The sequence below is a fragment of the Sinohyriopsis cumingii genome, chromosome 13 (genome assembly GCF_028554795.1).
Source record: "Sinohyriopsis cumingii isolate HCF-2022 chromosome 13, ASM2855479v2, whole genome shotgun sequence".
Classification (NCBI taxonomy): Eukaryota; Metazoa; Mollusca; class Bivalvia; order Unionida; family Unionidae; genus Sinohyriopsis; species Sinohyriopsis cumingii.
Window position 1 is genome coordinate 14129221 of NC_142973.1, and position 17493 is coordinate 14146713.

Genomic DNA, 17493 nt, shown 5'->3' on the forward strand with positions numbered 1-17493 from the left:
GATGTCTGATAGATGAAGACCTAATCAGCACTGTAATTGCAAGCACCCATTATCTTGAAAATGTGCTGAACCAGCACTGGCTTCTGGTGAGGAAGTCAAAAAGGTAAAAACACCACCCTGGTAAAGAATTTGATGGCCCCTCTTAATTGGGGCCTTAAAAGGGGGATGGACCAGTCTACATTTACTATATGATCTATAATTACAATAGGTACCCTAATACTTAGTACACAGAGTACATAAAATGTCCAGCACAGTTCACACATATGGACAAAAGAGAGATGTTCCCTTCTCAACTTAATTTCTATTCTCCAAACATTATAATGCTCAAATTTTTTAGCAGACATCAAATAAATATTGGTCAAAAAATTATTTTTAAGTCAGTGGATATAATTAGCAAAAAACCTATCACATTCAATAACAAGTCATTTGAAGGAACAGATGCTCTAGTGGCCAAAGAGATTTTCCAAGAATTTCAAGAAAAGACCATTTTTTCCTTTCAACAGATGAGGGTTGAAAACATCTCTGAAATTCTTCAGTAATAACAAGATTTTCGAATTAGCTGCTGTGGCACCAGATTGGCACCATTTTCATTTAGGACAAAGCAGACATCATTAGAAGTCTTTTGGTGAAAACCCAGAGTTTTTATGATCATCCATTAGTCAGTGGGAGTAGTGACAGCAAGATTGTCACTATAGTCATCATGGCTGCCATATTGTTTGTATGACTGACCCATTTTCATTTTGGACCAACTAGGTATCATAAGCTGAACGGTCGAATCGTGAGAACCTCAACCACTGAGTACAAAAATACTGACTGCTTATGACAAAAATACTGATTTTCAGGAACTAATACAGTTTTAAATTTTAATGCATATGTAACTATTTACAACATCTACCCTCATCAGTAAAGTAGGACAATAACTTAATTATTTACGGTCAAAGATGCATGTGTTGCACTCTTGCATCTTCTGAATGGGGAACCCTGTTCCATTTGGGTGCCTATTTAGAAGGTGCAAGAGCGCAACACACACTCAGACACAGGCTGTTTATAGAAGCCTTATCAATACCTTGTTTTTTCAAAATTGTTATCGATTCTAATGTAACATCTTTCATTGATGATTTGAATTCTGTGTTATTTTCTTTCTGAACTGTTTTCATTCTAACACACAAGTAATCCTTTGCGATTTTACTGTCTAGAAAATGTGTATGAAATAAATCACCAGCAACACTAGTAACTGAAAGAAGTGAAAGAAGAAGGTTCATTTCTAAAAGAAATTAAGAAAACTGAACTTCGATCATATTACATCAAGGTTCTCTCTGGTATTTATATTCATCATAAGTTCTGACTGAGTTGTTGATGATGAAGCAGCAAGCTGATGGTTTTTAGTTTTTTGTGCTGTTTTATGGCACCTCCATGCCCAAAAGCAAAATCACATTACACAATTTGCAAAACATAAAGTTTTCTCCTATACTAGGTTGCTTCACAAATCTAAACAAAATGATATAATTGTCTTCCAGATCAGTTTTCTTTTCTTTCCCGGAGAAAATTCTGAATAGTCAGCTCTCCTTTTGCTATACACCAGAGCAATAAAATTTGTTCAAGCTATTTGAAAGCCAGAGTTATATTTCAAGAGATACCAGCCTCTCCCTCCTTTAAATGGTCAGATCCTTAAGAAAAATGAAGGACATATCTTGTACTAGCTTACTTAAAGAATAAAATGTTTCATTATAATCAGGATACCCTGAACTTTGACCTTTCAATTCTGGCAGTGATCCTGACATTTTTATTATTGTATTCTCTAATAAAAACTAAGCTTCAACCATAGAAAAAGCTTAGCAATACAATGCATATTTCATTACTCTTATGCCTACAATATCTAAGCTTTATAATGAAAAAGAAAATGTATCATATATTATTCATGTTATCCACTCTAAAGCAACTGGACTTGTTAGCAATGTATACATTATATAGGGCCCTGCTCATAGCAATGCACATTACAGAGTAACATGTGTTGGGATGAGAAAGCAAGGGAAATGGGCAATTAGGGGACATAACTCCTGTCAAGGTCTTATTAATATGAAGATGCATGAAAACTTTGCTTGAAATCCAATATTCTTTAGTAAAGTCAGCCTTGCACCTAGTATCCCAAGGGCAGGGGACAGTGTCTCTGACCCTCAACATTTTGGGGTCACAAACATTTTAAGGGATGAAGCGAAATTGATGTACATAATGTACCAGTAGTACTAAAAATGTGATAATCTTAGTCGCTATGACAGTTTTGTGACCTTAACTTTCCTGTCTGCCTGTACTATCATATTTTCTTTGGACATTTACATTATTGCAATATACAATAAAAGTTTTATCGTGTCTCAAGTAACTCATGAAAACATTAACATGTTTGAATATCTATACCACATCATGAAAACATTAACATGTTTGAATATCTATACTATATCATGAAAACATTAACATGTTTGAATATCTATCCTATATCATGAAAACATTAACATGTTTGAATATCTATACTATATCATGAAAACATTAACATGTTTGAATATCTATACCACATCATGAAAACATTAACATGTTTGAATATCTATACTATATCATGAAAACATTAACATGTTTGAATATCTATACCATATCATGAAAACATTAACATGTTTGAATATCTATACTGTATCATGAAAACATTAACATGTTTGAATATCTATACTATATCATGAAAACATTAACATGTTTGAATATCTATACTATATCATGAAAACATTAACATGTTTGAATATCTATACTATATCATGAAAACATTAACATGTTTGAATATCTATACCATATCATGAAAATATTAACATGTTTGAATATCTATACTATATCATGAAAATATTAACATGTTTGAATATCTTGTTAACCTGAAATGAGCTGCACCATGGAAATTTTTGCACCTGATCATGCTTTAATTTCAGTGTTTACTCATTACCTATCAACATTATAAAAATACCCATGTTTTCTAAATTACTTTTCTTTTCAAATTAATAAATCATTCATTAAATGACAAACTGCATACTTGCAAATACTGAGTCTTTTTTGTCATTAATTCAGCCTCAAAAAATTGAATCTTTTTTGCAGTAGGTGTTATGTGGACCTCAAAAAATCCATTAAACAAGTGGCCATCAAAGACTTAACAACGTAGCTCTATCAACTACTACATACCTTGAATGCTTTCATTGCCACATAAATTGTTCTTAAATGGATATTACAGTTTATATCACCTTTTGTGACTCTGGCCTTTGCTAGTGCCAACACAGACATGGTAGGACATCCACTAAAGAAAGTTGTAAGTGTATTTTTTTTATTTTCTTCTTGACAAAAAGGCATGCCCATTGGGATCAGGATCTGGGCGGCATATGTCAAAAATATAATGCAGGAATTCTGAGGTCTTGTGCTCAAGGTGCAACATTGAAATCAGGTTAAGGAAACAAAAAGAGGACAGGCAATCCCTGGCATAACTAATGATAACATGAAACACTGGAAACTAAAGTCATTAAAGATCTACTTCAAATACTGGTACATCAGTTCTTAGTAAAGTACCATCCGAAGGACAGGCCACAACTCTCATAACTGATCTTGTGGAATGATGAAAATCAAATTCATTCAATGTATTATCAACGTACTGATTTAGGCTGAAACCCAAAAAATCCTGGAAGTGTTATGCTGTGCAAACCCCAAAGAAAGATCATGGGCCATACCAAGTATCACTGAATGCTGGAAATCAAACTCAAAAGTCTCATCAATATAGAATTGCCTACCACATTTGGTTGAAATCCAACAATCCTTGGTAAAGCTCTGCTGCAGAAACAGAAGTTACAAGAATGGGCAATCAGGAGAAATAACTACTTCAAATCAATTATTTTCAAGGTCTTTTCAAAATAAAGCTGCATATCAAATCTGGATGAAATCCAACAAACCTTTGTGAAGTTTTGCTGTTGAAACTACAAGTTGGGAGAAGGCAGGCAATAACGGAAAATAAATCCTGTAGATGATGCTGTGATAGTTTGGAAGAAAAATTCATTTAAGATCCCATCATTTAGAAATGCGTGGTGGATTTGACTCAAATCAAAGAATCCTTGGGAAAATTAAGCTGAGGAAACAAAATTTTGGGGGCAGGGCAAACAGGTAATTAGGTGCCACAACTCCTCTAAATAAAGAAGGAAAAGGCTTGAAGTCAAACTTACATACCATAAGCTCACATGGCCAGAAGCATGTAAACATTTGCTTCCGTTACTGAGTCGTTAGAGTGATCTTACCATATATTATGACTGTGACAGAAATCTAGAGCTGAGATTATTTGTCTGAAGAACCTTCTGGCTTCCTTTGGAGTCAAGCGGCCCTTTTTAACGAGGTAGTCAAACAGCTCCCCTCCAGATACATGCTCCAAAACCAGGTATCTGGAACAAGAAATCCTTCACATATAGCAGTAAATTAACTGTATATCCTATTTGCATGCCAAGAATTTATTAGTGAAGGTACAGGGCCAATCAAGTATCTATTCTACAAATGAAAATTATAGGGGAGGAATTCTGAAACAAAAATGGAAATATTTAACAATGGAGGGATTGCATATATGATTTGGGATTTTCATGTACTGTGCATACTCGCTTATAAGTCATGTCCAACTGCAAACTGCACAGACCCAGATCTGCCATCACATAATGCACCAACAGATCTAGGTCTGTGCAGTTTGATAGGAGTAATCAGTAGAATCATATAGACCCAGATCCACAAGTGTTATATGCTACAGCAGATCAGGATCTTTACTGTCTGCAGTTTAACTTGACTTATAAGCAAGCATATACAGTATTGGATTGATTGGAAGGGGGAATTGGCATGTATTGCAATTGTATGTTCTTGAATAGACCCTGATGATAATGAAGAATAAAAGTACAGCTCTCATTTATTACATTACTTTTCCTTATAAAATGACCGCTCCGGTGGCCTAGCGGTTAGAGCGCCCGCCTCAGATGCAGGAGGTCATGGGTTCAAACTACGGCTGAGTCATAACAAAGACTTAAAAAATGGTACTAACAGCTGCCTCACTTTGCGCTCAGTATTAAGTTAGTATTTAGTGTTAGGACTGGTCGGTCTGGTGTCAGGGTAATGTGACTGGGTGGGACATCATGCTACATGTCTGCGGCATGATGCCCCAGTGCTAGACAGCACTATAAACTGTCAAGCTGCAGACATGGTAACAATATGGCTGAAAACTTTTTAAAGCTATGTTAAAAATCCAAATCACACACACACACTCACACTACTTACAACATGATTCCTGATATAAATGTAGTTATGACACAGAACACCTACACAATTCCAGACATAAATGCATTCAAGGCATGAAACACCAACATGTTTCCAGACATAAATGCAGTCATGCCATGAATACCAACATGATTCCAGACATAAATGCAGTCATGCCATGACAAAGACTTAAAAAAATGGTACTAACAGCTGCCTCGCTTTGCGCTCAGCATTAAGTTAGTGTTAGGCTTGTCACCTTAACACATTAACCCCTAGCAACGACTTAACGGGGCAGGAGGTAGTAACCTACTGCTGAGCTCTGTAGCATCATGGTCATGCATGATACATTAAAGTGGGTGGTATTATAGAAAGGTAGACAGATGTAGCTCTACAATGATACCAAATAATCTGGAATATCTAGTTGCACTACAAAATACAGATTAAAAAAAAACATTTTTTGGACCTGACTTTTTTTAACCCAAAATTCGCCCGTGGTTGGAATCGGATTTTGTGTCCAGATTTTAGACTTTTTGGTTTCAGATCTAAGGCAAACTGATATGAACTGCAAACAGACAGATGAGCCTTTACAAAAGTAGGATACGATGAGCATTTGGAATAAAGAGTGGTCTCCATACAAAAATAATTGCTCCGTTTAGCAAAAAAACAAACAAACAAAAAACAACAAAACAAATACAACTTATACCCTTCTTCTCTTCTCATGCGCGAGTAAAATAGCCAATGAAAAACAATGTTTCTAACACAACCAGGCAGTATATTATTGAATGATGACCGGGGATTTGGTGTTTTCGAGTCTATTCAGAAATAGTGTTCAAAATGTGTTTCCTACTCAATTTTCAGGCGAAAATGACAAAAAACTCCAGGGGTTAATGTGTTAATTATTTTGTGGAAATTACTCTAACTTTTAAGTCCATGAAGGCCAACCAAATCTCAAGGAAAAGAAGTGACAGCCTGCCTCCTTAGAAAAGGAGAACTTTGCAGTAAATGGTTGAACTCTACAGAGGTGACAGCCTGCCTCCTTAGAAAAGGGGATCTTTGCAGTAAATGGTTGGACTCTATTTCGCCCCTGACCCAGCCTGCCACATTGTGATGAGAATGATGGAGAAAAAGGGGTTTTAAGCTGAGAATTAAATTGATTTTCCCTGTTTAAACTGATGAGAGGGTGCCATGGATCTTCCAGAAAGGGGTCTTGTTAAGAGAGGCCTGGCTCTCACATTGCTGATGCCAGAAATAATGAGTAGCAAAATGAATATGTCCTCCAAATAGTGTGTGCATGCGAAGGGAAATCTGTAAAAGGTTTTTGCTGTGATCCAGAAAAACCTTGGTTGTCTCCAAGGCCATATCCCTACAGAAGTGAAAGAAACTCTACAGAAAACACCAATGACATCGAGAGCATGTTTCAATGTCTGGCCTCTAACCCTTTCGCTACAACTGCTGCATCTAAACGCCACCAGTAAACAGCTCCTGAACCCCACTAACACATATATGCATTGTCGATAAGCCTCATTTACTACCCCAGTGTCACTTATGTGCGTATAGTTCAGCAGTACTTGAAACCCCAGTGTCGCATCTATGCAGACATGACCACTATGTTAACTAAACGTTGATTGGTTGAAAGTACAGAAGATTACATATTTTTGATTCACATAACCAATGAAAGGACTATTTTCTCAACATTTTGATACAAGTTTGAAAGCTGAGAGGTTCAATATAGACACAATATAAGGGCTTTTCTGCACTTTACAAAACGTGTAGTTGAGATAAACAAAGATGGATTCCGATTCAGATATGAGCTACTTTGAAGGGTTCAGTGCAAGCAATATTGAAGAGTTTAATAGATCATTCTTAGAAAATGGATCAGATATTGATGTTAGTCTTGTTTCAACACCAGATGCAAGTGATTACCAGTGCACGATATAAAATGTCCAATGCAATAATGCATAAACAAAAAATAATCGAGTCAAAAGGGAGAGGTAGTGTTTCAGCAACTTGTGACTGCTAAATTCTTGTCAACATTCGATCAGATTATCACAAATACAAATTACACAGAAACAATAAGAAAACAGAAAATAGATAAATTACTTAAGTATACACGTAATTTTTGTTTAAAATAAGTTTGCCTAAATAAACGCATCTAGAACTTACCTCATGCATCTTGAGATGTCTCGGAGTTGTGGGTCAGCTTATACGCGGGTCATGCACTTTTTAATGTTATACCTGTTCAGTTTGGGGGGGGGTCAGCTTATACACGAACAGGCCTATACATGAGTATATATGGTAACCATGTTTTTATTGTCAGTTTCTGTATGATGATGCTCTAGTATTCAGCCTAGGAACCAGCCTCAGTAGTCTCAGTAACTGATATGGTAGCACTCAGCAGTAGTGAAAATGCACAACAGCTGTAGTAGCTAAAGGGTTAATAGACTGGTTTGGTAACTAGTGTCCATACTTTTTGCTCCAAAGCCTTGAGAGCCTTGGCAGGCAGATAGGGCCATATTCCAGCTAGCATCCACTATCCAGAATTGAAAGGCCCTCATGCTGTGATACATTTTAGTCAAATTTTGGATAAGCACTTCATATTTCCAATGAATCAATTTGGTAAAATTCTGTAAAGGAGTTTTGGAGAAGTCATCTTAAGCCTTGTATTTTTAGTATTGTAGCCAAGGTGGATGGGAGATTCATATCACTTGTACAAATGATCTTCATGTTAGGATGTTGTCTGTAACATTTCTGGTCAAATTATGTTCTGTGGGGTTTCTTTGTGAAGTTGTTTAAAGACTTTTTTTAATTTAGAAGTGGTGGCATTATTTAAGAGTAAATTGGCATTATCTGTACAAAAGCCTTCATTCTAAGATGGTTTTTCCCAAATCTGATTCTGTTCTCTTCATTAGGTTTTGAGAAGTCATTTAAAGGTTCTTCTATTTCATGCACCAGCAACTATATTTGGTTAGAAATCAGTGTCATTTGCAAGTAAACTTTAACAGTAATCTTGTCAGCAAGCTTTCCGTGTAATTTTGGCAAATTCTATCCATCAGTTTTTAGAAAAATATGTGTGAAGGTTTCTCCTTTAGCTATGGCAACTTTGTTTTAAGGCAATTGGTCTTCTTTGAAGTCTGGTCAAAATCTATTTCATGTTTACTGAAATGAAGCTGTTTGTGGGGAGGGTAAAATTTTAATGGTAGCCACATTTAATGGTGGGTCAGTATGATTCGGAAAAATATGAAAGACCTTCATATCACTGGTCACCGTCAGGTAGAGGAATATAAAAAATCTTTTTTTTTACAGAAAAAAAGTATTTATTCCTGTAATAAAATCTGAAGCAGGAATCAGTTTTATTATTCTGTCCAGTATTTCAGATGGGCTGGAATTTATTTATTCAAATTATTTATTCAACGGAAATACAAATTGCTCATGTAAAAAAATATTTTTGGAAACAGAGACTGTTTAGTGAAATTCAAATAAGGATATAATCTTGGATATTATTACTGCGATTTAACAAAAAACTGTTGGTGCATCATTAATATTCAGGCCACCACAGGCACATCAACACTTTAGTTTTTTGGATTTATTTTTGAATGCCACTAAAGTTTATTCAGAACATTATTCTTTAGGATGTGTTAATAAATCTACTTCACTGTGAATACATCCTCCTCACAGAGTGAAGAAAAGTCAGTATGACATACACCACTCTGTATGGAGATGGTATATATTACCTGTCATCTTTTGACATAAGGTGATTACGCAAGACTTCAGAGCGGGGTGGGAGAAGGACATTCAGCAATAGCAGCATGTAAGCATTGTCTTATTAAAATTCGTTTTACACCCAAAAAATTACATTTTAATAGCAGCAATTACTTATCATGCTGCTATTACATAGCTGAATTTGTCAGTTAGGTGGGTAGACTGATGCTTGTCAAAGTAACCAAAACCAGAGAAACTGAGTTGTATTCACCATAGAGGGCAAGGTCCATCTATGGAAGGTTGATCTCTCTCCTGGCCACATTTTATGCCATAACAATAGACCCCAGAGAAAAACAAAAACACGAGATGTGTTGCTGTGCTCTTCCTTCCTAACGGGAGTGAGCAGCATGCTGTTGCGGTATTCAACCTCCGTAACTGGAGGGCATAACCTGTGAATGAGGTGCTCTGCCTCCCTAAGAGAAGGGTGAAACTTACTGTTGCAGTGCTCTACCTCCCTAACAGGAGGATGCAAACCACTGTAAACCAGAGACAGCCAGTGTCAACAGACAAGGCATGACTCTCGCTGCTTCCTCTTGCAAACGCTAGAGCAAGTAGGAACAGTTTGAGTGTGGTTTTGAATGATGCTTTCATCCAATGGTTCATACAGGGCTTGGTTAATGACCATAAAACACAAGAAAGATTTCATCTGGGCATAAGAGAGTGGGAAACAGATCTCTGGAGTAAAAAATACTTAACAAGATCATCAAGGTACAAATCTGAACCGATGGAAGCTCGATAGGTCTTAATAGTGGATACTGAACATTTTTTGGTCTCAAAAGGGAGCAAAAGGAAATCAGCAGATGAAGTTACAGATGGACAGATACTGCACCAATCACAGAAGATGCTCCACCTGGCAAAATAGACCATGGATGTAGAAGCTCTCCTGGCTTGAATAATGCAACTGGCAACTTCTGAAAACTTATTCTGGTGAAGAGATTGCTATAAATGAGCCAGGCGTGATGGTGGAAAATGTGTGGGCTTTTGTGGAGAAGGGGTCCCCGGGGTTGCAACAGGAAAACCATCCTGTGAGGAAGAGTCCTGGGTCAATTGATCAACAGGTCTAGGAGATCGTTAAACCACAAACACTGGGGACATATTGGGGTGATAAGAATGTTCTGAGCAGTGAAGTTCTGACATTTTGCAGAACTTGTAATATCAGTCAGAAAGGTGGGAAGGCATAAGCAAATTGGCGATCCCAATGGATGCTGATTGCATCTACCGCCCATGCTCTCTGATCTGGAAAAGGAGACATATAAAAGGGAAGTTTCTTGTTGTTGAGCCTGGTTACAAACAGGTCTACTAGGAGATCTTCCCCAGAGGGAGAACAGGGATTCTATTACTGTGGTGAAGTGATGATTCTGTGAGGACAGTCCAGTTTGTAATGTAAAAGCTGTCTGCAAATTAGTGTATTTTTCCCAGAATATGGTGAATTCATATTGCGAAATTCTCTGAGGCTCAGATGAAAAGGTTACAGCTCTCCAAACAAGAGAAGAGGCATCTGTGCCTTTGTGACATCATAGCTATGCTATGATGGACACATCAGCCCCTTATTCTACGGATACACCCTTGGAATGCTAGAAATACTGCTTTCATTTCCAGGTTGTTGAAATGGAAGGATTATTTCAACCTGATTCCAAGAACCATGGAGAATTATAGCATCAGGCTCTAAATGAGCACCCCAACCAGAATCTGTCACATCAGCAAACATACAGGAGTTGGGATCATGTGTGTGCATGGGAACCCCCAATAGGACTTTGTCTCGATTCATCCACCAAAGCAAATGGTGATGAAAATCTGGTCCTTGAGTGATCAGTGTTAATAAAGAATATGTGTGTGGTTTCCACCATGCAAGAAGAAGGAACTGTAGAGGACTGATCAGGAGACATCCTAAAGGAGCCAATCAGCAGTGACATTCAAGGTCCTGAGTCGGGCAGCAATAAAGGTAAAGGCGAGTAGATAACATGCTTTTGCTCCTAACATCTATAGGAGAGCCAGGATTCAATCTATCTGATCCAGAGGAACCCGACTAAATTTGGTTCATGAGGAAGTCATCCCCACATTCCCGTGATGCATGATTGTTGTTGTTGTTGTGGGGTTTAACGCCATTTTTCAGCACATGATAGGCTATACGTGGGGGCCAGTATTAATGGTGGAGGAAGAACCCGGGGAAAACCCCAGAAAGAACCACCGATCCATGAGAAGCTACTGGCAAGCTTTCTCACATAACCACATTGGCTGAATCCGACACTCGAACAGGCACAGACAGAGATAAGATGGCAGTGTTCCGTAATGGAGAGCGCTTTAGACCACTCAGCCACTTGGGGCCCCGTGATGCATGATCAAGCCCCTGAGAAGAGGTCTAGGCAAACATCTACAGGGACATGTAGGAATGGGATGCATGGCAGGAGAGAGGTTAATTTGTTAGGGCTATCCCCTCTCTCTTTCCTATGGTAGGAAAGGAAGAAGAGCTAGAGAGCTTCCTCTTGGATCTGCGGTGACGAGATGAGTGATGAGGTTTTCTAGCAGGAGTTTGGGGATTGGACTGTAAACAAGAGAGTTAACCTCATGGAAATTTCCTATAGATTTTCTTATTGAAAAATATGATAATTCACTTGTAAAGTTTGTTTACTAAACAGCAGGCAAATACATATGCAATGTCAACATGTAGCATGGGCAAACATAAAAAGCATACATGAAACTGAAGGTAAAGGAAATGATATCCTCACCATTCGGCAGGGAGTATTGTTATTTTCCATAGAACACAAGCACTTACCCATGCCAGAGTGTTTTGTATATATGTAAGGAACATCTGTCCACCTAAAAGAGTGAACATGAGGTAGCCTTGGAAGTCTTTTAAAGAACAAAATTCTCAAGGGAAAAGACTATGATATGGTTTCTTATAAAACGAAACAGACACTTGTAACACCAAGACTAATTAAAAACAGCAGAAGACCATTTATTTATGGTAAGTTGTTACAGGTGTAATTTCTCTGGTAACAGTTTTGGCAAAAGTCTACACAGTATGGCATCAGTGAAAGAGAATGACAGGTAATATCTACCTTCTGCACATAATCATGCAATATACAGGGTGGTATGCAAAAAGGTCACACTGACAGTGAGTTTTCATCACAAAAAGGTGTGCTACACAAAAGTGGCAGGATAAGTGATTGCTGTTATTAAAACAAGTTTGTTGGCCCCCATCACCACCACAGACATTGTTTTTAACTGTGATGGTTCAATCTTCAATTTTGTTCATTATGAACAACTTCTGGACATAAAAAGCTTTTGTAGCTTTAAAATTAAAGAAGATAGTATATACTGCATGTAACGTACCATAAATACTTTCTTATAAGTTGAGTCAAACTGCAAACAATGAAGATCCAGATCAGCCATAGCATAATGTGCCTGTAGATCAGGGTCTATGTTGTTTCTTGTACTGATTATTCTTAATAAACTGCAGAGACTCCAATTTGCTGGCACATTATGTGAAGGCAGATCTGGGTGTGGGCAGTTTGCATTTGGACTCCTCTTGTAAGTAAGTATATATGGTAGTATACTGTATTTAACCATTTATAATGTGCCCACAGCTTCCAACACTAGGGACCCCAATCTGCCATTACATTATGTGCCAGCTGATCATTATCAGGGTCTACAATGAACAGCTCAGGCCAAAAGAGATGTGTTTCTGGTCGACTGACTGTCCCTATTTTTTTACTGAGCTGGTTTTGCCCAATACTTGAAGCACATATTATATTATATGTACTAATCATTATAATATATATAACGTTGTTTCGTTTCTTTAAATAAAAAAGCTACCTACCAACCATAATTTTAAAACCATTGCAATAAGAAACAATTTTTTTGGGCCATATACCCTAATTTCCTCGTACATTATACAAACGTAGGTCTGGTTCTATGTTGTTTGCTATTTGGTGGGTAAATACAATATTTATTGACTATACATACAAGTATTTCTTATTTTCATATACATCATACAGGCCAAGCACATGTGGGTGTTCAATCAACTTCATGATGGCAATCTCTCTTTCCACCTGAAAAAAAAGAATACAAAATTCACAGACAGTATTTAGTCATAATAAGGAAGTAAAGACATAGAACAGCCATAATGATGAAGTAAAGACATGGAACAGCCATAATGAGGAAGTAAAGACATGGAACAGCCATAATGAGGAAGTAAAGACATAGAACAGCCATAATGAGAAAGTAAAGACATAGAACAGCCATAATGAGGAAGTAAAGACATGGATCAGCCATAATGAGGAAGTAAAGACATAGAACAGTCATAATGAGGAAGTAATCACAGAAAACATCCATAATGAGGAAGTAAAAACAAAAAACAACCATAATGAGGAAGTAAAGACATGGAACAGTCATAATGAGGAAGTAAAGACATGTAACAGCCATAATGAGGGAGTAAAGACATGGAACAGCCATAATGAGGAAGTAAAGACATGGAACAGCCATAATGAGGAAGTAAAGACATAGAACAGCCATAATGAGGAAGTAAAGACATAGAACAGCCATAATGAGGAAGTAAAGACATAGAACAGCCATAATGAGGAAGTAAGGACATGGAACAGTCATAATGAGGAAGTAAAGACATAGAACAGCTGTAATGAGGAAGTAAAGACATGGAACAGCCATAATGAGGAAGTAAAGACATGGAACAGCCATAATGAGGAAGTAAAGACATGGAACAGCCATAATGAGGAAGTAAAGACATAGAACAGCCATAATGAGGAAGTAAAGACATAGAACAGCCATAATGAGGAAGTAAAGACATAGAACAGCCATAATGAGGAAGTAAAGACATAGAACAGCCATAATGAGGAAGTAAGGACATGGAACAGTCATAATGAGGAAGTAAAGACATAGAACAGCCATAATGAGGAAGTAAAGACATAGAACAGCCATAATGAGGAAGTAAGGACATGGAACAGCCATAATGAGGAAGTAAAGACATAGAAAGCCATAATGAGGAAGTAAGGACATGGAACAGCCATAATGAGGAAGTAGAGACATGGAACAGCCATAATGAGGAAGTAAAGACATAGAACAGCCATAATGAGGAAGTAAAGACATAGAACAGCCATAATGAGGAAGTAATGACAGAAAACATCCATAATGACGAAGTAAAAACAAAAAACAACCATAATGAGGAAGTAAAGACATGGATCAGCCATAATTAGGAAGTATAGACATGGAACAGACAACATCTATTCTGCAAGCATACTCAAGAGAAGCTACCATAATATTTATTTAAGAGTTTAATATTTATTTTTCAGAGCTTATCGTGGTATAAATGGTCAGTTACCAAATCACAGCAAATAATGTCCAAAACGTGTTGTGTAGGCTGCTTGCAAATGATAGTTTATGCCATGATAAACTCTTATAATTGCAATTATTTATAATTTTATTTATTCTTTATTTTTATTTTGTTCCTTAAAGATATTTTCCATCATTTTAGAGCCGGGTTTAAATGTATGAATTCTTGCTAAGAGTGTCTGCTGTGTAGCTATTTACAGAATAGGGGATTCTTCATCTGTAACATAACAGTTATTTCACCTTAAAAAAATTAATTCTACCAATGGTAGGCAATCTAAGCTTTTGATCTTTCCACAACATGGTCTTAATTTTTTAAAATCTAAATTGGCATATGTGATCTGAGTTGGAGGTCAGTATTCAAAGCAAAGGATAAAATTTTAAAATACAAAATTTGGTAAGAAAATATTTTGCAACATGTTTGAGATAACATGTCGACAAAACTTCTGAAAGTGCTATGCAAACATTTTGGTTATAGCCTTTGTCCTTTAACCTAACATTAACAAAAGAACACTTAATTTGTCTCTGACAATGTCAAGATATTGCTGACTAGACATTAAATGAAGTGAAACACTGATAACTCCATATCAATATGAAAATCCTTACAGCTGGACTAGTGATAAATTCTTATGATGGTCACTTAGGCAGCCGTGTTGCATGGTGGTGATGCTTGATGTCAAAAATTAGTACCATTTTCATTAAGGAACAACTGGACATCTTATTTTATTGATATGGCCAAAAGGAGTAGCCATAACAAGATTTTCATGAAGGTTGCTATGACAGCCATATTGGATGTTAGATGGGCACCATTATGATTTAGGCCCACTAGACATCATAGGTCTCTCAGTGAAAACCCCATGCTGGTATGACCATCCAATCAGAATAAGCAGCAATAACAAGATTTTAAAGATAGCCATTGTGGCGACCATATTGGATGTGCCAAAACCATTTTCATCTAGGCCCAACCAGATCATGGGATGAATGTGTTTGTAAAGTTTCATTACAATCTTCAAAATAGTTTAGGTGGAAAAACTATAACAAACTTGTGGTAATGTACAACAGGTAACTGACTGTCCCATAAGCTCTTCTGCTCTTGACCAATGATGCTAATAAAACAGGCATGCCTTTGTACTACCACATAAATATATATTTTTGAAAATCATTTTAACCTGTTCTATGTAAGTTATCACTTGCTAAAATTATAAGTTTTACCATTACATCACATGTGTGTGTTTGTCTGTGTGTATGTGTCTGTGTGTGTATGATCTGGATTTTTAACACAATTTTTTTAAAAAATCAGTAATATCACTATGATGTCTGCAGTGTGTCAGTTTATAGTGATGTCTAGCACTCAGGCATCATGCCACAGACATGTAGCATCCTATCACACCAAGTCACATTTTTCTGACATTAGGCCAACCAGTCCTATCGCTATCCTCTAGATTCTGAGCACCTAGCACAGCAGTTGTAGGTACCATTTTTATATGTCTTTAATATGGCTCGGTCGGGGTTCAAACCCACAACCTCCCATGCCCAAGGTGTATGGTCTAACCACTTGGCCACCAACATGGAAGTATATAATGTTATAAATTAAATGCCGATAACAATAAACACAATAAGAACAAATACAAAGGCAGGTTTTTAATGCGCAATGGAGTGTTTTTTACAAAATGGAGCAAAATGGTACAGTTCTATGCAAAATGGAATTATAATATTTCCCATTTTATGATAAGACTTCAAAATAACCCATTAATTTACAAATATAGAATCTGTTTGAATTATTTATAATTATTATTTTTAAAAGAAATATTTAAAATATTGTGACAGTTTGTCACATTATATACAAATTTTAAAGGCTTTTTGTGCAGAATGTAAATGATTCACATGTGACTTGCTATCATAAATCTTTTATTTGTTAAATTCTGGAGAAGAACGCCTTATCTTCTTAATTCAAAAATCTAAGAATACTAGATATTTAAAAAACAAATTTTCCATGTCACTGTGTGTGGAAAAATGGAAATCATCTGAAATGGAATCGCAAAATATTAATTTTTTCTCCAAAAGTATGTTTAGTTAATTGTTCAATGTATAAATGAAATCGTCATTGCTTTTGATCCTGATGCATATTAATTGGTATAGCAAACTGAAGAAATGAAGTATTAATGATTGACAGTTTCTGATTTTCTTAAATTAGCAAATGGGTAAAATCATGAACATTTAAAAAAGTATTTTTGTTATTAATGTTTACATTATAAACTTTTATTTCAAAACTTTCCTAATTATTTCAAAGGTAAACTCAATTTGCAAATGGAATATTGCAGACCAAACAAAGAAAAAAGACCAGAAAAAAAAAATGGACACCAGTTGAGGTTGAGGTTGAGGTAATATGCCTACGAGTTAACCAATTCAAACCTGACTTTGGACCAAAAGCAGATGGAAAAGTATTTGATTTTAATTAAAACAGTCATAGATGCTTAGAAGTTAAGTGTCCTATTTCTAGACAAGGAAGGTCCACTGAAGAACAATTTTACTTTTGAAAGTTAATACAGACATAGATTTCTTATGGATTGTGGAAGATTGTTCCACGAGTCAATACGTTTTGGTATATATGATTTTTGGAACAAAGCTATTCTACACTGATACCAAACAATATTTTTTCTAGTTTCTCAGATGATAAGGCACTGTGTTGTGAACAGGGAGGAAGTAAATCGATTACATAATTCAGAAACTGGTTGTCGATAAGTTTATATTTAAAAAAATGCAGATATCTTTCTGTTTCATATTTCTGTGAGAGTAGGCCATCCAGTTTCAAAATAAAGTACTTCTCTGCTAGCAAATTTCAGTAGTCCAAAAGCTATTTTAAGTAATGATGGAACAACTGAGTCAAACAGGAAACAAAACAACTATTTCTTTCAAACTTAAGCATTTATTTCTAATGCCAGTATCCACTTCCTGGTCAATGTAAACAACCTACACCCAACAGTGGGCCCTCATTTTATTCTAAGACATCAAGAACAACAACTCTTTCAATAATCAAAATGGATCTATGGATCTATTGCAATCTAGGCTGAGCACTATTGATCACAATAAACACTT

General features: G+C 36.3%; 1 protein-coding gene across 2 annotated transcripts in view; it reads right to left on the minus strand.

Annotated features, from left to right (window-relative positions):
- Window positions 1–17493, minus strand: part of LOC149784961 (serine/threonine-protein kinase BRSK2-like) — a 250696-nt gene that overhangs the window by 153031 nt on the left and 80172 nt on the right. For both annotated transcript variants that reach the window (XM_089978615.1, XM_089978614.1), the window contains exons 3-4: window positions 13021–13106; window positions 4305–4445 (exon numbers count right to left, since the gene is read on the minus strand). In XM_089978615.1, the coding sequence (XP_089834741.1) occupies window positions 4305–4445; window positions 13021–13106 (227 nt within the window). The remainder of the gene's footprint in view (window positions 1–4304; window positions 4446–13020; window positions 13107–17493) is intronic.